The sequence below is a fragment of the Microplitis demolitor genome, chromosome 8 (genome assembly GCF_026212275.2).
Source record: "Microplitis demolitor isolate Queensland-Clemson2020A chromosome 8, iyMicDemo2.1a, whole genome shotgun sequence".
NCBI classification, from domain to species: Eukaryota; Metazoa; Arthropoda; class Insecta; order Hymenoptera; family Braconidae; genus Microplitis; species Microplitis demolitor.
The window spans coordinates 6014274-6041776 of NC_068552.1; the positions used below are offsets into that span (position 1 = coordinate 6014274).

At 30.3% G+C, this 27503-nt stretch overlaps 1 protein-coding gene across 1 annotated transcript in view; it reads right to left on the reverse strand.

Annotated features, from left to right (window-relative positions):
* The window catches only part of LOC103574729 (1-phosphatidylinositol 4,5-bisphosphate phosphodiesterase epsilon-1), a 184178-nt gene that overhangs the window by 142419 nt on the left and 14256 nt on the right, over positions 1-27503 (reverse strand). Inside the window, exons 2-3 of the mRNA XM_014441063.2 lie at positions 19933-20128; positions 18140-18598 (exon numbers count right to left, since the gene is read on the reverse strand). Coding sequence (XP_014296549.2) covers positions 18140-18598; positions 19933-20128 — 655 coding nt within the window. The remainder of the gene's footprint in view (positions 1-18139; positions 18599-19932; positions 20129-27503) is intronic.

The window sequence follows — 27503 nt, forward strand, 5'->3', positions numbered from 1 at the left end:
TTAATTGTGTATAGTAATAAATAATTTTGTGATCATTGTGATACATTAATTGATGCAATTAATTTTTTATAAGGCTTGTTATTTTTTTTTCCATCTTTTGCATATTTTGAGGTTAGACTGAATTTTTTGTGAGTTGTGTAACTTGTGCTGCCATCTTTCGATAACTTATTATCATGGCTTGTATATTATGTTTTGGTGACATTGAAGATGAATCACAAGCTGTCAAAGCCTCGTATTCGTTTCATCATAAATTTCATCCTATCTGTGTTAAAATTAAACATAATATAAAAACCACAACTAATGTTATAAATTTTGTAAAAAATCAATGTCCTTCTTGTGCTGAACAAAATGTATTGAGTATTGTTTCATCTTTTAATAATCAATTAGCTAAACTTGATAAACTGGATACATTGGATTCGTTAGAAAAATCTACGCAACTACTACACAACAAAATTGATGGAATGAAAACTGTACAAGATAAATTAGTTAATAAATTAAATGATCTTGATAATAGAGTGAGGAAATTGGAGAGTAATCAATGTCCTGAAGACTTTAAAGCTATCACTGATAAAGTTGTTAAGGCTGCTGATGTTATCACAAGCTGTAATTTAGAAATGTGTGCTTTACAAATTGAATTACAATCATTTGCGAGTGAAATTGCAATTTCGGGATTAGCTGAGTGCGCAAATAAAAACTTAAAGGATGTTGTAAAAAACTTGTTTCATGAATTAGATATTCCTTTTACTGATTCCAATGTTAAATATATATAAAAAGATTGGGTAAACCGTCAAATATCTCTCAGCCAATAAGACAAAGACAACGTGAGATTTTAGTTAAATTTGAGTCAAAGGATTTTGTTGACAATATTATTTCAAAATCTAAAAATAAAAAGATATCAGGTAAAGCTTTAATTCATGCTGCTGACATTCCAGATGATCTTATTCGTTTACATCGTAGACATCCGTCAGCGCTTTATAAATTTAGACAAGAAATTAAAAAGTCATTTCCAAAACTCCAACCAATTAATATTTGGATAGCGGCTTCAGCAGTATTTGTTCGATTTGATCCTAATAAACCTCCTTTAAATCTGTTACCGTCTACTGGTATGGAAACTTTTCGAAAAACTTTACAATAACCTTATGAATTTCATACATCATTATCGTCAATTCAGCAAGATCAACAACTTTTATTATTACCACTCAAAGTTTGTCATGTCAATATACGCTCATTGAACAGCAATTTTAGTCTTTTCAAGGAATTCTTTAGAACTCATAGCTTTGATGTTATAGCAATTAGTGAAACGTGGCTGAATTCCAATATGTGTGATGCTCAATTTTTGTTACCATCTTACACGTTGTATCGGAACGATCGTCTAAATAAAGTTGGTGGTGGAGTGACATTATACATGCATAACACACTTTCATCCTGTCATATTCTTAATTCAGTGTATCTGGAGAATAATTCGGAATATTTATTTATTGAAGTTTGGTATTCGAAGAGGCAGAAAATTCTTGTTGGTGTAGTCTACAACTAGCCTACTGCTGGAGATCTTAATTTACTAGAATCGGATTTAGATGAGATCATGCCACATTACAAACATATAATTGTACTTGGAGATTTTAATATTAATATGACCATTGTTAATACTAATACTAAATCTGATAATTTAATTGAGTTCTGTGGATCACTTGGCTTACATTTGATTCATTATAACCCAACTCATCATACTGCATCATCACATACGTAGATTGATCATTGTATAGTCAATAACTTGGATTTGATAATTTCGTCGAAGCAATCATCAGAGCCGTTTCTTGCTGACCATGATTTAATTTCTATAGAATATGATTATAGTATACCGCATCAAGGTAGAAAGAAGATTTGGCGAAGAAATTGGAGCAGAGTTGATGAGAGTAGACTTGAATTAATTTGTGCAGGCTTGGACCTACGTGATATTCAAGAATCTGATACAGTGGATGAAATGAACAATCATCTTAAAGAAGAGATATTAAAGAACTTCAGCGTCGTCGATCGAAACTCTACAGGATTTATTCTAGAACAGGTTTTGTGTACAAAGAATTTTCTAATCTTCGTAAACTTATCAAACTTAGAATTATTGAGGCGAAGAAAAAATTTTTTGGAATGCGCTTTTCGGTATGTAAAAATTCGAAATTATTATGGAATGATTTTCGAAATTTAGGACTAATAAAGCGATTAGAGTTGAATTTTGACGAAAATCTTGGTCTTAATAAACTAAATGATTATTTTACTAGTTTCACAAACTCTGTATGTGACAACATAGATTATACACATTTAGATAAATTCATTATTAGATGTCAGGGGACGTTCACCTTTAATAATCTAGATTCATCAGATGTTAAGTGAGCAATCATGAGGCTGACTTCAGGTGCGATCAGTCCTGATGGGTTTTCCATTAGAAGTTATAAATTGCTTCTACCTTATTTCTTACCGTTCATTACTGATTTATTCAACCGGTCATTGCTATTTGGAGAATTCCCATCAGTTTGGAAGCAATCTTATATCATACCGTTACCAAAGAATCATCATCTTGTAGATTACTCAGATTATAGACCAATTTCTTTATTAAGTACATTATCAAAGTCATTAGAAAGATGTGTTTATAATCAAATTACAAAATATATATTAGATTATAGAATTATAGATGAGTATCAAACTGCTTATCTGGAAGGTTTGAGTACTCAAAATACGATTTTGAGACTCTGTGATGACATAAGATTAGGTATTGAATACTCAATGGTCACCATAGCTGTTTTCTTTGATTTCAGTAAAGCTTTTGATTCAGTAGTATTTGATATAGTAATTTATAAATTAAGAGCAATGGGTTTCTGTGATACTGTTGTAAATTGGATCACTTTTTATTTAAAGGGCAGACTGCAATCTGTAAGAAACAGTAAGGACGTATCATCAGTATGCAAAAAAGTTTTGAGTGGAGTACCTCAAGGGAGTGTTCTTGGTCCTTTATTATACTCGCAATATGTGTCGGATCTTGGGGTATTATTAAAAAATTGTAAACATCTTTTTTATGCTGATGACCTAGTTATTTATTTAAGATGTAAATTAGGAGACATTTCATATTACATAAATATTCTCAATACTGAAATTAAAGAGATTCAGCTATGGTGTTTAAAAAATGGATTGAAATTAAATGCGAATAAGACAAAATCTGTTATCTTTGGTACCACACAAAAGCTAAGTAATGATTGCTGTAAATTTGCGCCAAAAATATTGGTAGAGGGTAATGAGATTGAGTTTTCTGAATCAGTTAAATACCTAGGTGTCATTTTAGACAATACACTATCTTGGTCAAGGGAAGTTGTTGATATTTCTAAACGGAGTATGAGGATACTTGCATAACTTAAAATGAACGGCGATGTATTTAATTTAAAGACAACGAAAAAACTTGTCACTACTCTTATATTCCCTATATTTGATTATTGCGCCGCTATATACACAGATATAACGGGTGAACACAATCAAAGCTCCAAAGGAAACTCAATGCTTGTGTCCGCGATATTCTTAAAATTTCGAAGTATGAGCATGTTACATCATATTATAATAATCTACGATGGCTAACTTTGAAACTAAGGCGGGAGTTTTTTCTATGTTGTCTAGCTTATAAAATATTGTATTTGAATCAAAAAAAAATTCTTTCGAACAATTTTTGTGTGTTAGAGCCTCGTTTTCGAAGAGGCGATATCCGTCGTGATTATTTAATATTACCAAACTGTCATAGCATGAAGTATGATAAATCATTTGTAATGTGCGCAATTAGAATATGGAATGAATTATCTAGTACTTGCACGCAAAAGCCTACATTTAATGAATTTAGGAAAGCGTGCTATGATTATTTCTTGAATAAGATGACTAATTAATTAATGATGAATGAAATGATTATATGATTATACATTAAAAAAAAAAAGAAAATTATTAATACATTTATAATATACTTATACTTTAAAACAATTGTATTAATATCTTTTGTTTAACCACTATATATACTATTATATAAAATTATGTATTTTGGATGGATGCAAGGAGTTACGACTCCATGGCCAATTAAATAAATAAATAATAATAATAATAATTAAATTAATTAAATATAATTAAAAGAAATAAAATCAGTTAATTTGTTCATAGTAAATGTGCCGGGAAGTTAACATGAGAATTAATGTTAAAGTTTTGAGTAAATAATTACGTATATTATTTAAGTAGTGATTTTAAAGTGGTATATTAAATTGAGAGATTTCAATATTGGTTAATTTAAAATAAAGGAAAATTGTTAAAAGAATGTGAGTGTAAAACAGTAGAGTGAAAAATTAGTGTTACAAATGTTAAGATTTTATAATCACGTAGAGGGTCCAGGGGACCACGTGAATTAATTAATTAAGGTTTTGTGATCGCGTAGAGGGTCCAGGGGACAACGTGGGAAATGGTGTTAGGTTTTAGCTACGTAGAGGGTCGTGTTGATCGTGTGGATTAAATTTAGGAAGTCGTGTGTGTGTGTGTGTGTAATAATAGTCCAGGGGACTCAGTCGCGTGAGTGTGTGTGTGATTCCGAAGGTAGTTGACAAAATTGTACAAGGTCATAAGGTCATAAGATTATAAGGTTTATATGGTTTCTAAGTGAAAAGATATAAGTTTAAAAAGGTTTATAAAATGAATAAAAGGTTAAAATTGTTATTTTAAATAAAGTGTTAACTAATTATAAATTATCCTTCCTCTTCCTTCACTTACAAATAATTTCACAACGACCCTGAACGATTAAGACCCGGTTCTGGAAGACCGTTTAATACTTCCAGTGGCGCCCTGAAAAAGGACGACCAGAATAGCAGTACCCCTGTTATAATTTATTTTATTTTATTATAGACCGGTGACCTTGACCGCGGAAATTTTACAATTACTAACGAGACACTTTATAAATTTTATTAATTTTGTTTGGATTCTTATTTAATTTAATTATAATTAATTAATATTATTGACTAGCAATTTTAACTAGATTAATGACAGTTTCCGGTTCGAATACCCAACGCACAACTACGTACTTAATTAATTTTTTCGGCTTCCTGCCTGGATAAAATTAATATAAATACCTTTACAACAAAATTTCTCCAACTCCTTCTTGTTGTTGTAATCGTCCGGTACTGTCCTGATCCGTGTCTCGTCCTGGATATTTTGTCTCGTTTTTGTTCTGGAATTTTTCCGGTCCGTCTTGTTTTCTCTCATACTTTACCAACCCTCGTACTCTCCTTAAACCTGTTATTCAGACGCAATCAGTTCTTGATATAAAGGGTAGCGGCTACCTTTCTAGTATCTTGTAACACTTTGGATTTTCTTATCGCTTGGTTCCACAATAATTAACCAAGTCCCAATTAAATATATTTACCGAATAATTTGCAGCGTGTGATAATGGCGTCTACTTAGGTATTGAACTTTACTCTCCTTTTGGATGTCTGATCGGTCCGGTCGTTCCAGTGACAACTGTCGTTCCGCTTCCGTCTTCCGGTTCATAATTATTTACTCTCCGTATGACTTCGGGCGTCTTTGGACTTTAATCACTCCTCCTTAATTCTAATTGGGGACTAACGACCGATCCTTTGCGATTTTTACTTCTGGTCGACTAGTCACATGCTACCCGGGATAACCCTGGCTGGTTATATCATGCGATCGACAGTGCACATACTAGATTTTATTCGAGCTTAAATTTTACGCGATAAATTCAAATTTACCCCATCACAGTAATTAATTCTGCACAGAAAAAAAAGAATTCTTGGGTCAAGAAGAACATCGTTTTCAGAAATAAATTTTTTAATAAAAAGATTTTATTTTCTTGTTTGAAACAATTTTCTCTTGGTAAAAAAATTCTTTATTTTATTTAAAATATATAAAGCTCTCTTATGAAGTAATTCAATCTTGATTTAAAAATATTAATTTTTGCTTTAAATGTTTTAAGATTCTCCGAATAAGAAAAAAACTTGGATGGCTCAAGAAAATTTAGCTTTTGGTTTCAGAAGATACCAACTCATTCTGAAAAAGTAACACTAAGGGGTTATATCCACTTGTAATTTTGAAAAAATCAAAACTTTTTTTTTACATATTTTGAATGTATATATATTCGAGAATATTGTCTGTATATTTCAAAGTAATTCGGTACATAGTTTTGGAGTAATGAGTGTATTTGTAAAGAAGTCTCCGAGTGTTTGAAAGTAGGCAGAACCGTAACCCGAAGTAGCAGCTGCTCGTCTATTGTATTACCCTTTCAATTTCCCCCCTATGTATTTGTCTATGCTTCTCGCAATGACTTTCTCCTTAGAATAAAAATGTGAAATGAATATTTTATACCTGGAAGCTATAATTAGAAGTTTTAGGGACTAAGGAAATCAATTTTATGAGCTTAGCGAACTGCCACGATTTCAAGTATTCTGTTCATTTTCTCAGTGTGTACATCGTTTTGCGTATAAAAATGCCTCGTAAAATCAACAGAGAAAGAAGAAGACGTAGCGGTGTACAGTTATCACGACCGAATAAACGTAAAGTTGTTCATAATCCAAAAATAGCGGAATATGATAAAAGTAGTTTCAGTGCGTCAGCAAAAAAATTCAGGGCCCAAGACGAAATACTAGTGACTCGTGATACTTCGATTGAATATCAAATTATAAAACAATTTGGAAAATCCGAAAGTGCACGACTCATAATGCTCATTTATAATTGTCACGTAACGATTCGAATCATTTAATTTTTAGTTAGTTGTAGGTTAAATATTTTAATTTTACGTTTAAATTTGAGTCGTTACGCGGGCATTCCGCCATTTCGCCGATGGAAACGGCAGTCCGTGCACAGTGCTGGTGCATGCGTGCCGTGCATGAGAGAGCACGTGTGCAAAATAATTTTAATTTATAATTTAAAAATACAAACAATTGATTTTCCATATTTTTAAGTATTTGTTTATGATTTTGAAAAAGTTGGGATGCATAATCCAGTGTTACATTATGCCCCAACAATTGTTTAACATATTACTTTATTTAAACTTGTCATCCGACTAAGGATGTCAGTTTTGGTTTTGGAAAATGTTGACCACCGGGTAAAGGTAAATCAATACCTTGGCTATATTCCCGACGTCAATTTTATGATTTTTAAATAATTATTATTTCATTCATTAGATAAAATAAAAACATGCATATGTTATAAATAAATAGTTCATATATTTAAATAATTATTCATGTATCATTCAGGTGTCCATAAATTATCTTTATAATTTATATTTTTAATTTAAAACTAGGCCCAGGGCTAGTAAAGATAGTAATAATATTGAATAAAGGCGATGGGTGCGCCACGTGGGCGACGACCAACAGGTGGAGGATAGGGTAATTAAATTAGAAAGATACGGGCAGTTAATGTGCACGGACCTTAGCCTGAGAAAAATTCTAAGTTCTATTGATAAATTGGTGAATTATTAATAATATTGTAGTCAATTAAAGTTCACCGGGTGAATTAGACGCTATATTTATTCCAGCTCATATTATTTTGGTTGTCTGGAGTAATAATTTTGAGTAAGTACTTTGGATTTCTTTCACGGCATATATTTTTCACGTGATAACCTCCCCTGGTAGTTGTTGGTCGCCCCAGCGAGGGACATTAATTTGTTAATAATTAACTGCTGAATAATACATGATTTATATTATAAATAATTGTCGTTAATTATTTTAGATATTTCGATATTTCTACCTATATATGTAAATATAAGTCAAGTACAACGTAGTTAAACGTTGCCGGTAGACATATATATATCTATAGATACATATATCTATAGAGCGCATTCAGTACTTGAGTAAATTCCTCAAGTACTGACGTTAACTTTTGGGTGAAAATTCCCAAAGTATTTAAAAATTATTTTTTTTTGTTCTCACTCGAAACATTTGTAGAAAAATATTAAGCATTATTATATATATTTATTATTATTTATATTTATTATTATTTAAAATAATTGAGTCACTTTACTTTTTTCACTTTTGATTTATCTGTTTACCCCAGCGGCCTAAAATTATTATTGAAATTTTTATTTTAAAATTATAAATTAGTTTAATACAGAGGAATTTATTATTTTGAGTGTGAGTGAGGATAAATTCCCTAGCTTTCTCTCTCTCACAAGTGTTGAGAGATAAGTTTTAAAAAGGAAATAAACAAAGATTATATTACGTATTATTCTTATAATTGAAAATCTAAATAATTAAATAATTATTTCTTTTATTTAAAATTAAATCAGGATTATTAATTAAGTTAAATTATATTTATTTTTGGTCAACTCAGTTTATATAATTTATTGTGATATTGCGATTATATTGTTTACTATTGTTTATAAAATTAAAACGTGGAAACCAACAGCTGTCGGGGAAAGTTTAATATTTATTTCTCTGGATCTTTTTCTACTGCTTAATTTCATTTTTCCTGATCTTATTTGTTATGTGTATGTAATTATTTATTATTTATCTACAATTGTTCATCATTTATTTAATTTTTATTGTGTCGCTCGAGTGTTTATCCGCTTCGCTGCAAGCTGCTTGCTCGGATCTTTTCCTCGTAAGATTTCCTCCTCAATAATTTTTGTCCGTTTTAAATAAACGGTCTGGCGCCTTCGTGCCCTAACCCAGCCTGAGGAGCTGGTCCAGGCACGACAACATTAAATTAGTATTTATATTTTGACAATTATTTAAATTTATTATTTTATTTTACTTTGATCTCGATATTTACCATTATTTAATATCGTTTATTATTATTTAGTATCACGCGTGGGCGACCGCATGCGCTATATTAGGCTGTTCCGCGTCTCCGTCGCGAAATTTCAGCAAAGTATGCGTTATATAATGAAATAATAAATTAATAACAAAAAAATGGCGGGAAGCACGAATAAATTTAAAATATTTAAAATTTGTTTTTTTTTTTTTTTTTTTAACTTCCCGCTAAGAAAATCGACGATTTTCAAAAATTTCGGGAAGTTATTGTTTTCATCGCGATTTTTGAAAATCGAGTTTTCATCAGATGTCGACGTTTTGAGGTCCTAGGAAGCTATTCTGACTATTTTCAGAATGATGTCCGAGTGTGTGTGTGTGTATGTGTGTGTGTGTGTGTGTGTGTGTGTGTGTGTGTGTGTGTGTGTGTGTGTGTGTGTGTGTGTGTGTGTGTGTGTGTGTGTGTGTGTGTGTGTGTGTGTGCGTGTGTGTGTGTGTGTGCGTGTGTGTGTGTGTGTGTGTGTATGTACGTAAACTCTTTGTAACTTTTGAACTAATGAATCGATTTGGATGGTTGAGGTGGCAATCGAAAGAGCTTGTTGGCCATCAACTTTCCAGAAAATTTCAGATTATTTGATCGAATAGACTCGAAAATACTTGCGAATTACGAAAAAAAAAAAAATTTTTTTTTTAGTTTTTTATTGATTTCTCAAAAACGACTTATACGATCGACTTCAAAATCTAATCAGCTTTAGTACTCAATAAAACGCGTCGAATGCTACCTCAAACATCAAAGTCGGATAATTCGTTCGAGAGTTATTGGGAGAACGAAATAGTGAAAAACGGTTTTTTCTAAATATTTTTGAAACGACTGACGCGATCGATTTCAAATTTTAATCAGCTCTAGAATTCAATAAAACACGCCGATTGCCATGTCAACTATCAAAATTGATTGATTAGTTCAAAATATATCGGCGTTGAAAAGTTAAAAAAATAACATTTTATGTTATTTTTTCCGGATAAATCATAATATAACGTACTAAAATGTTCCTGATATCATACCAACTCATCTTTTTTATGGTTTCTTTTGATCATATGATGTCATCGAACTTGGTTTTTAGTTTAAATCATATTATCAACAAAAAAATCGATAAAACGTAGTTTTTAATATTTTTATCGGATATTTCATATTTTATTGTTTCTTACATGAGTCAGAACTTGTTTAAATCTTGATTTTGATCCCTGATATTGATTTCTGCCTCAACACACTTATTTTACTGAACATAATAAGAAACTAAATTTTAAAAACCGCTTCATTGATGATTTTCGATTCTTAAATTTTCAAACTTCAGCATAACAGGTAACTTGTTAGAGCTTGAAAAGATCGTAAAAAAACAATTGCATGTGATAGCATTTTCGAGCTCGAAGAGCTCGAAAGTATATCTACACTAATGTTTTCGAGCTCTTTGAGGTCGAAAACAGCGGGAAGTTTTGGGGCTGGCCCGCAGGGTCAACCGACGCCCAGATTTTTTTTAATTATATTAGTAATTTTTAATAATTATAAAAGAATTTTCTTAAAATATCTCGATTAATAACAAAATATATATATATATATATATATATATATATATATATATATATATATATTTATATATAAACAAATAAAAAAAAAGAATTGAATTGAAAAAATGCAGGCTTACCAACTAGCAATAACACAAAAAAAACTGCTGTACTAGGGCGGTAATGTGCAAGCGCCCCTGGTGGAATAAATGTACGTATAATGTATAGAAATATCCCCATCCATGTTAATTTTACATAGATATATATATGTATAGTTATACAGCCTTTTTATTCTTTTATTAATTGTTATTAAACGACACTGAATTACCTAGCCATTTTTAATAGGGGATCTACAAGTATTTCGAAGAATTTTTAAGAAAAAAATTTGTTTCAATTACTGAATTTTTTCGCAAGTTATCGTGTCTACGGGTTTCATACTTGACGGACAGGAAATTTTTTTTAACTATTTGGATGTTTTTTCGGTTTTTATTGAACTAAATAAATTTTTGAAAAGTATGAAATTAATCTCCATTAAATTATCTTCAAAATGGTGTGCAACTTATCTTAATTCCGTAAATCAACAAAGGTATAATAATTCAAATAGTTGCCGAAGTGAGGCGAAAAAAATTTGTCAATCGTAAAGTACTCTCTGACGCTTCGCATCATAAGTCGTGCAATTTTATTTCAGTATTTGCGGCTATCAGTGAATATGTTCAATGTAAATCGTGTAATAGGCCAATTAAATTTGAAATAGCATCACATCGGGGACTAGGTTTTAAAATCGTTATTATCCGTGATAAGTGTGATCTTCGTAGCGTAAATTCATGTGCCTTTGTCAAACATTCTTATGAAATAAATCGGTGATTTTTATTTGTTATGAGAACTTTGTTATTGGGATCGGTTTAAAAGGTGTAACCCAATTTTGTGGATTAATGGATATCCCAGCTTTTATGCCACAGAGTGCATATGACATGATAATGAAAAATATACACGAATGTGTAAAAATAACTACCGAAATATTGCTAAAGAAAGTTTGTACTGAGGAAAAAGAAGCGAAGTCAAAGAGCCAAGGTGATGAAATTGCTGACTACCTTGCTGCCGACATATTCAATGAAGGAAAAACATCTCTTTTATATTTTATGAACGCACTGGGACTATTGCTTGGACCTAATGCCCATGCTTACGTCGAAAAAGAGGACGCAGAGCGCATCTCCATCGCTGACGCAAGAGCAGAAGAGTGCACACACGAGGGGGAAATGTCACGTTGGGAACAACAATTGGCTATATTAGAAGCAAACGATGAAGCAGAGGGTTCAACTTATGGCTCTGGAGTAGACGACTCGATGTAAGTTGGGAAAAAAAATTCACGGTCCCCATTTCTCCAGTATCACAAATCAAGCATAATTGCGTTCGGGTGGTCTTGTAGGAGATTCCGTTTATTATAAATCTACCATCATGAAACGTGGCCAGTCTCAATGGAGCCATAGTATTGGTAGCAAAACTAGGACATCGTTTGTGGTAATGGGCCACCCCATAGCTTAGAGGGTTAGGGAATTTTACCTGACAAGAGAAGAAGGTCAGGTACCTCGTTTAGTCCGTCTCCATGAAGAAATGGTTATTCTTTTGTACAATTATACCACGCCTTGATTCCCAAAAGACCGGCCACAGTTTCGTAAAAAAGGCCTCTTCGCCAAATTCATGTAATATATACCTCAATTGGGTAACCCAGTTCAGCTCGAGCATTGATGAGTTAGGAGTGATATTAGGAGCCATTCTGAAACTTACTGTGACGCTGTGAGCTATAGAAATTGTAGGTGGAAAGGCAAGTTAAACAAATCTGAGGAGGCACACCTTTGGCAGTCAATCTTCGCTCAATTCTAGAATCCTAACTTTCCATTTAATCACTGCATCCAAAATATGCACTATAAGAGGTTCAAGGCCAAGTTCATGTCTCAGTGCACGGCTGGGTGTGTTGAGCGATAAATTCAGCATACTATTTTAAAATCAATTGCAATTTTCGATACAAATGATTCAAGAAGAATATATCAAATTCACTGATACAGCCGTAGGTCACGGCGCATTTAGATGTTTAATGTCATCGACATGGAACAATATCGAAGTCGCAGGGAAGAAGATGAAGTCTTCAAAAAAATTGAAATAGGTATACCGGGAATTGAATGTGATGAAGAAAATCCTCCATCCTAATTTGATTTTAACTATGGATATGTGTTGTACTAATTTATATTATTACATGATTCTGGAGGATTTTAAAAGTTTAAATTGAGGGATTCCTATGTCAAAGCGAAACAAAAGCTTAGATTATCAAATAAAAAAAAAACCAAACTATTATATTGTATTGCAAATATGTAAAGCAATAACTTTGCTTCACAATTTTAATCCAACTATTCTTTGTGAAGATATAAAGCCGTCTAATATTTTAATTATTAATGCTTTAACAGATAACATTTTTGATTTTAGGTTAGCTATGAAGTGCGATGTATCATCAGCTTTAGACACACATTTATATATGGCACCTGAAATTTTAATTGATTATCTGCAAGGCACTCTATCCATCGACATTTGGTCTCTAATCTGCTGTAATATTGGATTGTTTACAAAAAAATGTGTTTGGAGCAAACCAACATATTCTCTACCAAATTTTAAGAAAATTGTGCAAACCCAAACAAAACCACGTTTTAAAGATGTCCCAATGAGAGTAGAAGATACCTTGAAAATGTGTGTTTGAGTATGAACTGAAAAACAGGGCAAAGGCAGCAGTGTTAGTCCGACTTTTTAAACGTATTTATGTAAAAGAAGAAGTAAGAGAAGGTGAACTTTAATTCAAAAGACTAACAATCGTAAATTAGAACTATTAATTTTTGGCAATTTAAGTTTCAATTTTAATAAAAATATTTTCTCTCAGATTCATTACTTACTATTTCATATATTTTATTATATATATATATATATATATATATATATATATATATATATATATATATATATATATATATATATATATATTTATTATATATTAGAATGCTTCGTTTGAAACGACTATTTCTTTTTTCTGGACCATCGACGGAATAATGTTCTAAACATGTAAAAAAAAATTCTCATTTAAGATAAGCTGTTAATTTTAATTTTAAATACTCGCTAAATGAATTTGAAATTTTCCCATTCAATTAACATGTAAATTTTGACTTTTTTTTTATTCAATTATCTATAGCTCCGCGGCATCGCAAGAACTTAAGTCACTACTAGGCGGAAATAACAAAGGAATCCTTCCTTTTTAAAAGTGCTTGTAGCTAATTCACATTTTGCAATCGGCCTCACCGGTAAAAAATCTTAAAGCCAATTTTTTCTCAAATTTCATGGTATTTTTTATTTTACTCGCAAACCACCAACTTTAGAACAAAATTGTACGGAACTTTTTTTATAGAGAATTTTATTCCCTACAAAAAAGATTTTCTAAGCCATGACCGTAAAGGTAGTAGTTTCCAAGATAAATCTAATTAAATATCTCAAAATTTGAGATATTGCTGTTTTATCCGAGATTTCAGTACTTTTTTATAAAATTATGGCTGTAGAAACATATCATATATCAGAATAAAATATGAAAATAGATATTAGACATTTATATGTAATTATAAAAAGTATGAAACAATGATCTTTGTACTAAGAGAGGTAGTAATTAAAAAAGCTTCTAATGGTCAAACAAAGACATTTGCGTTAAGATAAGAAAAGATGGAGGTAAGTGTAATAGGAGACAGTTTCATATTACTGGATATATTTTTAATGATATGTTAACCAGGATATTATGTATTTCTTCGGCCATAATTTTACAAAAATGGACTGAATTCTTGGATAAAACAGCGATAACTCATATTTGGAGATATTTAATTAGATTTATCTTGGAAACCACTAGCTCTACGGTAGCAATAGTATTATTGCATATAATAGTAGTATCATTGTATATATACAATTAAAAAAAAAGTTATAAGCGATTATCGGCACATCTTGAAACTAGCGTAGATTTTTGCAGAATCAGTTGAAGTTTTTTTTGAGTAAAAAAAAACAATGCAAGGGATTGTGCTTCGAAAAAATGACGGTTATCTCGAAAAAACTGAAATATTTCATAGATTCCTTAATTCCTTTTATTTAATTTATTTGTTTAGTTTATTCTAATGTTTATACTTAATTATTTATGACTAGATCGGAGAAAAGGTTTGAATGAATATGTTCGGCATGTAGTTTCCACTAACTGCCTGGAAAATTCCGAAAGGATTTTTCCAGGCGGTTCGTGTAAACCACGAACCGCCTGGAAACTTCTACTGCGTAGTAAAAACGGTCTCCTTGCCTGGATTTAACGAAATTACTTTTGTCTACTTCCAGATTCCGATTAATATTACACGTTAACTAACGCGACAATATTCCACAGACATGACGTATAATTACGTATTTTGACTAATAAATTTTCTGGCCTTCCTGCCTAGAATATTTTTCGAAATACCTATCACAATTTACGTTGATTCTTTCTCCGTAGTTCATTCTATATGAGCTGTCCTGATCTTTATCAATCTTGTGTATCCTAGATGTCTCGTGTTCTTTTCCTCGAGTTAACTTCCTTCTCGTATCAATTTCTCAGTTTACTCGTCTTTCCCAAAGCACTCGTGCTCTCCTTTGACCTACTATTCAGGCGCAATCAGTAATAAATTGATAAAGAATACTGGCTTCTCGCCTGATATTCTGCTTACAAAAATCTGGAGTTATTGCTTGGTTTTACACTGAAAACCCGGAAAAAAATGATCAGATATGAACAGGTATGAGTCTTCAGGTCTGATCAGATATGTTCATGTCTGTTCATGCCCATCCGGGTAAAAAATAGCCCTATGTCATTATATATAATTATGTATAACTATATACAATTATATATAATTATTTCTATAAAAATTAAAAAAAAAATTGGGGGTTGTGCAGAATTTCAACCGTGGACCTTGTGCTCGAAAGTTTAACCCACTACCCGTTGACCTGAGAGATTGACTTGAAAAGTAAGTTTTGTATGAACTTCAAGTAATGAAAATCTTATACGTGATAGATTCTTGGTCAACAAAATTTTATATTTTATACATGATAAATTTTTAGTCGACAAAATTTTATATCTAATTTATTAATTATTTACTTATAGTTATATGAAATTATATATAAGTTATATAGGTGATTCCGTTCTAACTGTGATATTAATGTCCTGTATTGTTTGTTCTCACAGGTCATTAATTAATAATCAATTAATTAAATGTTTGTGTTAATTGGATAATGACGAACATATTTCAACATTATTTTTCTATTATATAACTAGCCACTCAGAGAAAACTTACAATATATCACTTGAATGTCAGTACCGTGTCATGTCCATTTCTAGAATTTACCTATAAATTGTTTATTTCTTTTGTCGCAATAAATGATTTAAACTAATGACCTCATAAATTCTAATGCTTATGATCCAATTGAAAAAAATTGACACACTTTCTGTTTAGTGTGTTAAATTAACATTGAATTCCGGTTCCATAACTTTTGTCTTTAAATTTTAACAAATTTATTAATTTGAATTTGGGTAACTCGAACGCCATGTTCGTTGAGATTTATGAAACGTCAAGTGAACCATCTTGAAAGTACGTCACCTGAGTAATATTTACAAACACTGAGTTGATGAAAAAGTGCCAAAAGCTCGAGTCATGTTAGAACTTAATTTTAAAAAGATATGTTATAAATTTGCTTGTCGATACCGTGGTATTGATAAACTTCATTAACTATTAATTTTTTCTGAACAAAATATTAAATTCTTGTACTTAATACCAGTCTAAAATTTACAGTAAATGGATATTATCAAATACATAACCAAATAATTACAATTGTTATTTTAAATGAAACTGTCAATACCGTGTCTATCAGTACCATGTAAAAGAATAATAAAAATAGTATATAGTTATAATAATTAGTTGTAAAATTATTTTAATCATTAATTGCAATTCTTCTTCAATACAGATGGCACTAATACTTTGTGCTAGAAAGCTATCTGGTACAAGTGACAATGAATTTATTCAATGTTTATTAATTTAATTAATTTATTTTTTAGTAAATTCTATAAATTAGATTATAGTTGCTATAAATTATAAAGTTAATCATTATAATTGTTATTAATCATCATTAATGTGTTAAATAATTATTGAAAAAAGAGTTTAAAAGTGTTATAACTGAATTTATAAATAAATTTAATAATTTTCTCAAACAATTTCTACCGAATTTATTTTATATCAGTACTATAGAACGCAAAATTTGAAATTTGTTTCTCGTTCTTGACTCTTTCAAGTTGTAGTAAAATCCTCATAGGTTTTTATTTTTACAACAAAATAGATAAATAATGTTCATAAAAAAATTGAAAAAGTTTAACTTCAAAATCTTAAAATTTTTAATAAAAAAAATCACAGTTAGAACGGAATCACCCATATATAATTATAACTTCGTTAGTTGTATATAATTAGAACTAAGTTAGTTATATTTAATTATAACTAAGATTTTCAATTTAATCCCATATATCAGGCTGGATTAGACATGAACAGGCATGAACAGATATGATCAGGCCTGATCATGTCTAATTTCAGGCCTGATCATACATAAGTAGGCATAATCAGATCTGATCATTTTTTTCCAGGAAGCCAAGTGCGACTTCACAATTACCCGATGTTCAGGTAGTTGGCAGTCCTGCGGCTAGCTGGTCACCCGGCTCTATGTCTTTTCCACAGCTGTCTTGTGTTTTATCAATTTCACTCAATTGTCTTCGGCAACGTTCAAAAAATATATCCCTACTTAATTATGATTGGGATTCGTATGCGAGCCTTTTCAATTAGCGCGCCCGATGCCAAGTCAAAAAACTCATTTGAATGCTCGTTTGGGGTTATAGGTAGGGTAAGTGACCATTGGTAAAAAATCACGATGTCAATCGATAACGTAACTCATTTTACCCCGTTAAAACTCAAGCAAGAAAAATATTTTTTTATTGTTTTGATGTCTACATAGTCAATTCATTTAAAAATGTTATAAACTCCGAGACTTGATAAATGCTGTCGAAAGTCATGAGATTTATCGTACTCTTTATCTTTATTAATTCGTATGAAAGATAACGTCAACGAAAGATTTGGAAAATAATGGTTTTTCTCGTGTTCTGTTGAACAACTCACAAACTATTATGTGGAGTAGTCCAAAAGTTTTATCATCATCTTTCTGCGTCATGAGCTTTATTGAAATCAGACAATTCATCTTTTAATTATCATTTAAATATTTGTAAAATAGCAATTATGTTATCATTTTTTACTAATATTCAAAAAATACTGATCCAACTGGTCCTAATATTAACTCAGTCATAAGTTTTGATTTCTCTTTGCTATGTCAACTTTGAGATTTCAAAACTTTTAATGACGCATTACAAATTTTTACGTTTGAAAACAATAATAAGTTTTGGGGTTGACCAGCAGGATCTATCGTTTTTCAATTCCGTTTAGTTATTTTTTAGTTTCAATTGAAAATAATTTTTCTTTGTGTGAACAAAGCAAAAAAATAATAGAACTTGATACTTTGAAATATTGTCAAAGGATAGAAAACTAGATTAATTACAACGTCACCTCGAGGCACAATCACACATGCATCAGCTGCCGACAATATCAGAATATATTCTGACAAAGCCATCGAATCTCTCTATCAATAATTCAAATAAAAAAAAAAAAAAAAAAAGAAAAAGAGATTGATTATAAATTCACCTGAAGCAAATGAAGATCCATTCCATGATGAGGAGCAGCAACAGGAAAAAGTGCAACTCCATGGTCAGCAACAAGGGGTTGAATCGGCTTATAAGAATCGAGGTCAAGATGATAGTCATTCTCATCACACTCCTCTGCAGTATAAGCTTGTTCAAGAGCTGTAGTATGTACACTCAAGGTACGATGTAGTGAACCAGTTGTTGCGTCTCTCCCTCGAGCATGACGATGTGAATGAAACAATGAGACTTTATCTATAACTGCCGTCGTCTCACTGGTACGATCAGCCTTATCTTCAGAATCAGCGCTACTTCTAGGTGAAATTCTCCATGCAAAGCTCACATCTACATTGCTTCCAATACTGGCTCGCGCACCTGGCGAACCCGAAAGCACGTGCTCAAGGGAAGAACCCTCCTTACTACTACTGCGCTGAGTCTTCTTTTCTCGGTTCTCCGTTGGTTGCTGCATTCAATAAAAAAAAAAGAAAGAAAGTTTATTGTTTACATAATTATAATTAATCATATAATTCCCAGTGTAATTCATAAATTTAAATCATTGAAATGTCATTAAATAATCAATTATGTAGTAATTATTTAATTCTACAGATAAAAGTATTATACTCTGCAATAATAATGCATTTTCATAATAAATTAATCAATAAATATGAATGACGATCCATGACAGGCTTTATACCGCGAATTATTGACGAAGAATATAATAGTGTTATAGCTGGTGATTATATATGACTGCCGGATAGTAACATCGCTTTTAATAGTGAGCTGAATAAAATATAATTTGATAGAATCGTTGAATATTGACAGCAAGAGCAAGTAGTTTCCGCCGGCCTACAACTGTCTTTGCTGCTGGAGGCCGATAGAAACCCCTGACCTTAAAGTCCATTTTATTTTCTTTACTCCAGTTGAACTAAGAATTTAAAATCTCTTGATTTTCCTTTTTGTTTTAAATTTTATGATTTTCTATAAAGTAAATTCAATAGTGTACACTCTTCTCAAATCCTAAGTATCATCTTACCAGTTGTCAACAGTTGCATTTTGCTGATCCAGCATAAAGGATGAAAAGCCACTATCCTTCTCAAGTATAAGAACTTATTGAATCCTTTTTTTAAGAAATAGAATTAATTATAGACTGCAGTTGTTAAAATTGTTCTTATTTTAAGAGTTTCATGTAGTTTTAGTAGTCTTAGCGAGAAGAAAATTAAACTGGGACTAGTTGACTTATAAGACTAGTGACAGTTGTACAAGTGATTTTAAATGTTAGAAAGGTTTAAACTATCATTCTTAGTTACGCTATTGTCAGTTTTTAGCGAAACAACAAGTTACTATAATTACTTCTAATATTTGCCTCTAGCATCAAATAACTATCAACTGTACTTTTGTCTGTTGAAGAGTTTTATTGTTACATCCACTTGATTTCCAGTTACAACTTCACACTCTTAGCAATTTATTTTTATCATTCAGTGTCATACAGTACTAAAATTTTTTCCAACACTAAAAAAATAATGAAGCGAAAAACTTTATTATGAAAGTTAGTTGGAAGCTTTCCAAATTATTAGATCACAAAATCTTTTGCATAATGAACTCTTGTAATTTTTCTCATTTTTCTTCAACTATCAATATTGCCAGATAAATGTCATATGCTGGTTTAATATTTCTCTAATATTAAAAAAATTTAATGATTGCTTTTAAGAAATCATTATGTACACTTTTTTTTTTCTTTATATAAAATCTCATAAACAGCTATTGAATAAAATTGTAAACTAAAAATTTCTTTTTTACCTTGTTGACAGAAGCAATTACTTCTCGCAATTCTCGTAAAAAAGCCCCGAAAAAAGGTATGACAGGACATTCTGGCATTGCCAATGCACGTGCCAGTGCCCGTTCATATTCGGAAGACAGGAGAGCTGATGAGAGATATTCTAGTACTGGTAATGGTTCATTCACACTCTGCCAAAAAGGCTTCAACTTATTGGATCTGGAACATCAATAATCAGTGATCAATTGAATTAGAATTTATAGAGTAAAAAGTTTTTTGAAAAACTAGAGCATTGGTATAATTCTTATTATATTTTTTATATTATACTAAAATATCCCGAGAAAACATTATATATACACTGATAGAAAAGTGCACACTATATATACACTAGACCGGTTCAAAAAAATTGACTATTTTTTTTTTTTTTTTCAAAACCCGCTGTGAAATATCTTTCTAGTCATGAAAAAAGAAGCCTGTGAAAACGGGAGATCCTAATATCAATTTTGAAAGGTCGGTCATCGTAAATTTCTATTTGAAGTTTAAATAACATGGAAAAAAAATTTTGTAACTTTGGAATTTTACAACTCATTTTGGAATTAACATGTCGGGGTGAGAAATAAATATTTTTGAAGGAAATTGAACGCTCTAGACAAATTGTCTTATGTTTTTTCTCTAAGTCTACTCCTTGAAAAGTTATTCGAGTTTAAAGTTCAACATGCAATTAATTTAACCTTTTTTTCTTAATTTTTCTTAAATATTTCATAATTATTATTGAAAAAAAAAATTTGTCTAAAAATATTAAATTATCAAGTTTAACGTCGTTGACAAAGTAGATATTTATTGTTCTACTATGAAGAATAAATGACTTTTCAATTTAAAAAATCTGAAATTATTTCTCTCTTTGAAGTTTAAGAAAAAGTTGAATTGTGTATACATCATTTTTCAGAAAAACGACCAACTGTCGTTTGTAGGAAATGTTTTCCAAATTTCAATAAATAAACATTAAAATAATCATTAATTTATTTTCTAATGACCTTTCTACTGTAATTTATAAAAAAAAGTCGCTTCAAAAAGAATGTTTAAGAAAGTGATACTTTAAAATTTAATATTATTATTTCAATAAATAAAAAAAGATTGTTCCTGAATAATTGTCGTCTTTTCATCAAAATGTCATTATTGGGTTATTGATATTCACTTGTTGTTAGTAGCATTTCATTGTTCAGAATTTTGATAGCTGAAGTGAAAATAGTAAATTTTATGAACTAAAAATAATCGTGTTAAACTTAAAGCTATTATCTATACCATTCAAAAATTGTACAAAAATTTTTTTTGAAGATGAGTTTTATTATTATTAATTTAAGAAAAAAAAGGTTGAATTAATTACATGTTGAACTTTAAACTCGAATAACTTTTAAAGGAGTGGGCTTAGAGAAAAAACATAAGAGACAATTTATTTAGAGAGTTCGATTTCCTTCAAAAATATTTTTCTCTTACCCCGACATGTTAATTCTAAAATGAGTTGTAAAATTCCAAAGTTATAAAATTTTTTATTCCATGTTATTTAAACGTAAAATAGAAATTTACGATGAGCGATCTTTCAAAATTGATATCAAGAGCTCCCGTTTTCACAGGCTTCTTTTTTCATGACTAGGAAGATATTTCACTGCGGTTTTTGAAAAAAAAAAAAAAATAGTCGATTTCTTTGAACCGGTCTAATATACACTGATAGAAAAGTGCATGGTTGTGGTAACTAGAAAGAGATGAGTATGACAGAATAGTAATCTTAACTAATATTTATAGTTTCGATTTTGTTCTATATCCCTCAGTAGAAGTAATCTAGACTAAACTTGATTTCGAACCAGTAGCTGCACGCAGAAATTTGTCTTACACAATTTTTTTTAGATGGGAACCCGCTTTGCCCCTAATTTTCGATTCTTCAATTTTAATGGACACAGCTTATCAATGTTAAATAACGAACAAGGGCCTATAAAGTAGTGTAACGAGTAAAAAATAAGTAAATATAATCCCATTTCTAGCTTACGGGACCCACTTTGCCCCAGCCTCCCCTAAATATTAATATTTTGACTTCAAATTTTAGTATGTTTCTCTACAACCTATTTAGAAATGTTTGAGTTAGGGAGAAAGTAAAGATTTAAAAAAAAAAAATTGAATTTCGAAGATTTTAGAGATTTAAAAAATTCTTGAACAACCTCTAAAAAATTTTGTATTGAGTTGAAACTTTAACAGGAGTCTTGAAATACTTCAAACTTACATCTTTTCGTGAGAAAACACAAAAAAGTCGAAAAAAACTGCTCTCCTAAATATGTATATATATATATATATATATATATATATATATATATATATATATATATATACATATAAGCGAAATACCACTGACTCATCACCAGATCTCCGAAACTATTTGACCGATTCATTTAAAATTTGGCATAGGTACTCCTTTTTCACTGTAGATGAGAGATAAGAAGGGATTTTGCGCAATTTCTAGCCAAAATGGATTTTTCGATAACCATCACGTATGCTACCCCCTCCCCCCAACGTTGCCATGGTTACCGTTGCCATGGTTAACGTTGCCATGGTTACCATTGCCATGGTTACCGTTGCCATGGTTACTGTTACTATGGTTATCAAGGTGGTTACCATGGTAACCGTTGTTATAATAACTGTCAAAATGAATAAATTGTAATAACAAATTCAGTCGTCAATTAAATTTAGAGGAATCATTAGAATAAAAGTAGAAAGATATTAAATACTATTATTCTATAAATCATCTACAGTATTATTTTATATAATGTTAGGCAAATATATTTTGATTTCAAATTTTCTACTAGGTCGATTCAGTCTAAACTATTGGTTAGTTAATCATTTCTCTTCTGAAAGTTATAGGTCTGTGTATGTGTTGTGTATGCCTCCTGGGGATCCCGCAACGTTAAATGACGGGGACGCATTCCAATATACAGTACCTCATGGGTGATGCGGAAATCTGTGAATGACAAATGCATTGACTGGTACTATTTTTCCTGACTAAAAATTTTAAAAATTCGATTCATTTATCGATAAGAAAATATACATTTTGTATTTAATATAAGAAATAAAGATTAAAATTAATAGTGTGCCCAGCGAAGCGGGCGGGTGGCTGCTAGTATATATATATATATATATAGAGAGAGAGAGAGATTTTTATTTCAAATGCCTGTATTAGCATAAGTTGTGTTATTATTATTATTATTATTATTATTATTATTATTATTATTATTATTATTATTATTATTATTATTATTATTATTATTATTATTATTATTATTATTATCATTATTATTATTATCATTATTATTATTATTATTATTATTATTATTATTATTATTATTATTATTGTTAATTAATTAATTATTATTATTATTACCAAAATTATTTAAAATTACTTAAAATTATTATTTATTAATTAACTAATAATAATTTTTCTGAGGAAATAAAATTAGAAAATTTTGATGATAATTGTGTCAGATAATTATTAACAGTAAATCTTGAGCATGATTTGTTTTTTAGACATTTTTCTTAAAAAAAAAACTGGAATACAAAATTTGAAAAATCGAATAAAAATGGATCCCATCGTTGTCACATTATGAGCATAGCTGGAAACGTTGTAGAATAGGTGACAGTTTGATGTGATAAATTATGAGGAAAATCGATCAGTACGTGTTTTTTGTAAATCGACAATTTATAATTAAAAGTTTAAATTTCAATAGAAACGTGGTTTAAAAAAAAATTTTGATATTCTTTACTAAAAAGATGTCTAAAAATGACCATTCTTTGTCTTTTTGAAAATTTTATTTAAACCACTTTTCGCGAAGTTACAGGCGTTTGAAGAAAAAATCTCTACATTTTTCGAAATTCGATATTTCGAAAACAGTTGTAGAAAAAAATTTGTAAAAAATCATGAAGGCCTCTTTCAACCTACGCTACAAGATAAAAAAGTTTCAAAAAAGTCCGAAGTTCAAAAGCTAAATGGTGTCCGATTTGGCGTGGAATGCCCCATATATATTCATGATAGATGAACCTTTCACTCCTCCGTCCATCTTACAGTATTAAATAAATTATATATATATATATATATATATATATATGTATTGTGACGTTATTTTTCGTATGGGGGTCAAATCAAAGTGAACGTCACAAACACCAACTGATTTTACTGTATTTACGAGCATGGTAACTCAAGACTTAGAATTCAGCGTGCAGGTATTAACGATTTTGATACAGATTTTTGATTTAAGTTATAGTTTAAGAATTGAATATGGAGTAACGTTTAGCTACAGTTATGGGTTTTGTTAAAAGAAAATTAAAGTAAAGAATTAGAATCAGAATTATGGGAATTTAATACGGAATAAGGGTTGAGTTTAAAGTTGAGTTTGAGATAATGATAAAGTTTGAGTTTTAGTTTACAGTTTTGGAATTTTGAGTATGTGGAGATGTCAGTGTTACCGTGGAGCGGGACTTGAATTAGTCACCCGGTATCATCTGATAATAGAACCTAGTTCTATTCCTATGAGACTTCTTGGTAGATTGCAGAGGTCTAGCTGAAATGCTAGCGCTCTAGTGTATAAGGAATCTGATGGATGAAGGATGGGATCAGTTTTGAGTTTTGGTTTGGCAGGCCTCAACAGTAATTTTGTGACCGTTGCTGTTGTGGAAGCCGTTTGGTCATTTTTTAATTGTTTTAGTCTGACAGGCCTCAGAGGGCAAGCCATGACCACTTGTACCGCAGAGGAAGTTATAGGTCACTTAGTTTTAAGTTTTACGATCCTAGCTTAAGTCTGTTCCAGGAGAGCAACTACCAAGGATATCCATACTCAAAGTCAGGTTTAGTGAGTACGTTTGGTGAGGTATAAGCCTCCAGTTACCGATATAGTAGAGCTTGGAAATTGATTTATGGATTTAGAATATAGAGGTCAGTTATTGATAAGGATAAGATTTAGTTTGAGGTTTTGGATTTTGGTTATTGAGAAAAGAGGAGTCGAAGGGAGATCTTAGAAGAATACGGACGTGAGCATTCAGCTCTGGTCGGTTGAAGCGAGCGGACGTGTCCAGTAATGGCGTTACAGTATCATGGCATTGTGGAAAGCTACCGATTCAGATTATTGTTACACAAGTATTATTTAAAACAGTGTAAGACGTTACTCGATATTTTATTCATCAGTAATCAGGTATGAAATAATTATTATAATTATTAATAATTAATTGAGTTCAAGTCAAAGTCTTGAGATATTATACTACTGTTTTAATTGAAGAAAGATTTAAGAACAGAGAATTATGAGAATCTTGTTACAGTTGAGAGTCATGTTCACGATTTATTGTTACTATTATTTCATAAAATAATTATAAGAAATATGTTTAATTATAGAACGAATTGTCGTCTAATTGACGTCAACATGAGACCCATGTGCGTTAGTTTTACTAATTTTGTTAAAGAAAATGTTCTAGAATATCAGTTTTTTAATTTGTTGTTCTAGTTTACTGAATATTAGTTGATTGTTATCTAGCTCTAGTAATTAATTAATTTATTTATAATGTATCGATACGCATCATTTAGATGTCAATTTACTTTTTGTTAAGACAACATTTTATTATTATTTGATTCAGTAATTTGTTATAATGTGAAATAATTTGTACGCTTTTTAAACTCAAATCTGTATTGAACTACGTCGTGTGTGTTTGTGAAATAAAATAAGTGTATTTCAATTTCGTCCAACGACTGTTATTTTTCGAGCAATGAACTTACTTTATTTCGATCAATTACGATTTTTTTTATGTATAATTTGGTTTATATCGAGTCAAGCTGACAACGGCATGTATTTTTTTGTAACCGATAATTTGTGTGAAACCGACCAATTATTTTGTTTATGTAATATACGACTGATTTTCGTGTTGATTCTGATCAATCATTTATCGTAATCTTAAGTGCCTGATCTTTCCCCGATCCGCCACCCTGAGCCTACATTTTTTTGATAATAATTTATTTGGTAATTATAAAATTGGCCTGGCGCCCAACTGTAAAATTTTGACAAGGTGGCCAAATAGTAAGTGTACTCGGACTTCACTCCAGTAGATCCCCGGTGGTGAAAACCCGCTACATAATATACCTTAGATTTTAGCGTTATAATATATATATATATATATATATATATATATATATATATATATATATATATATATATTAGGGTGGGTCCAAAAAATCAACAATTTTTTTTTTTACAAATGCGATCGCAAAATGGGTTGCTAGACACTTTAAAAAAATTCTCACCAAATATGAGCTCTTAATTGTAATAGGAAGATCCTCCGCATCGCAGTTTTCTATTTTTTTCACAGTCAAATCGAAAAAAATACATACTTCATCATTAATTCATTGTACAAAAAAATGTTCGAGAAGAATTTTGTAGGAAATTGAATGCTCTACAAGAACGGTATCCTATATTTTTTCCGTAAGCCTTACCATTCCAATAATATTGACGATTAAAGTTTAATCATTTTAAGACAAATTTCATTATTGTTTATGAATTTTATAACTCGACAATAACTGACTATTATAAAATGCGCAGTACAAATTTTTTCAGGAAATTAACTGCTCTATAAAAATGGTGTCTTATGTTTTGACGATTAAATTAAGCGTTCAAGAGATATTCATCATCAAACTTTAATGTGTACTAATTTTGAAAGTTTTTGATGAGATACAGGAAAATTTCAATTCAATTCATGAATTTCATACAAATTTCATTTTTTGTCATTAATATAAGTACTATTAAACTTTTATTTTCAAAATTTTTGGAAATTGTTTTTTCAATAATTCTATACATTTTATTTTTAATTATAAGAAATCACGATTATGTTGTTTTTTTCCTATAGCTCTGTAGGAAATTGAATGTTCTACAAAAAAAAGTCTCTTATCATTTTTTGATAAATCTGTTTGTTCAAAAGTTATTCGAGGTTGAAGTTGGATTTATATTAAATTTTGAGATCTTTTTACTTTTCTGGCGAAACTATCAGACTTATCACAAAATATCGTAAGACCTTTTTTGTAGACATTTTTATTTCCTACGAATTATTACTCGTAAAGTTTTTTCGAATCCGCATTGTTTTCTAGTTATTTTCATTTTAATCTCAAGCTCATAAAAAAAATAATCTTCTTATCGATTTTAAGAACTTCAGATTAAAATGAAAATAACTAGAGAACAATGCGGAACAATTAGAAAAAGCATTATGAGTAATAATTTGTAGGAGATAAAAATGTCTACAAAAAAGGTCCTATGATATCTTATGATAAGTCTGGTAGTTTCGCCAGAAAAATAAAAAGATCTCAAAATTTAATATAAATTCAACTTCAACCTCGAATAACTTTTGAGCAAATGGATTTATCAAAAAATGATAAGAGACTTATTTTGTAGATCATTCAATTTCCTACGAGGATATGCGTGTTGATTTTTTCTATGATGCATCGCTAGCTAGTTATAAATATCAGAACATGCAAAAAAAAATTTTTTCATGTTATTCTTATGGAAAATAGAAAAGTGCAATGCGG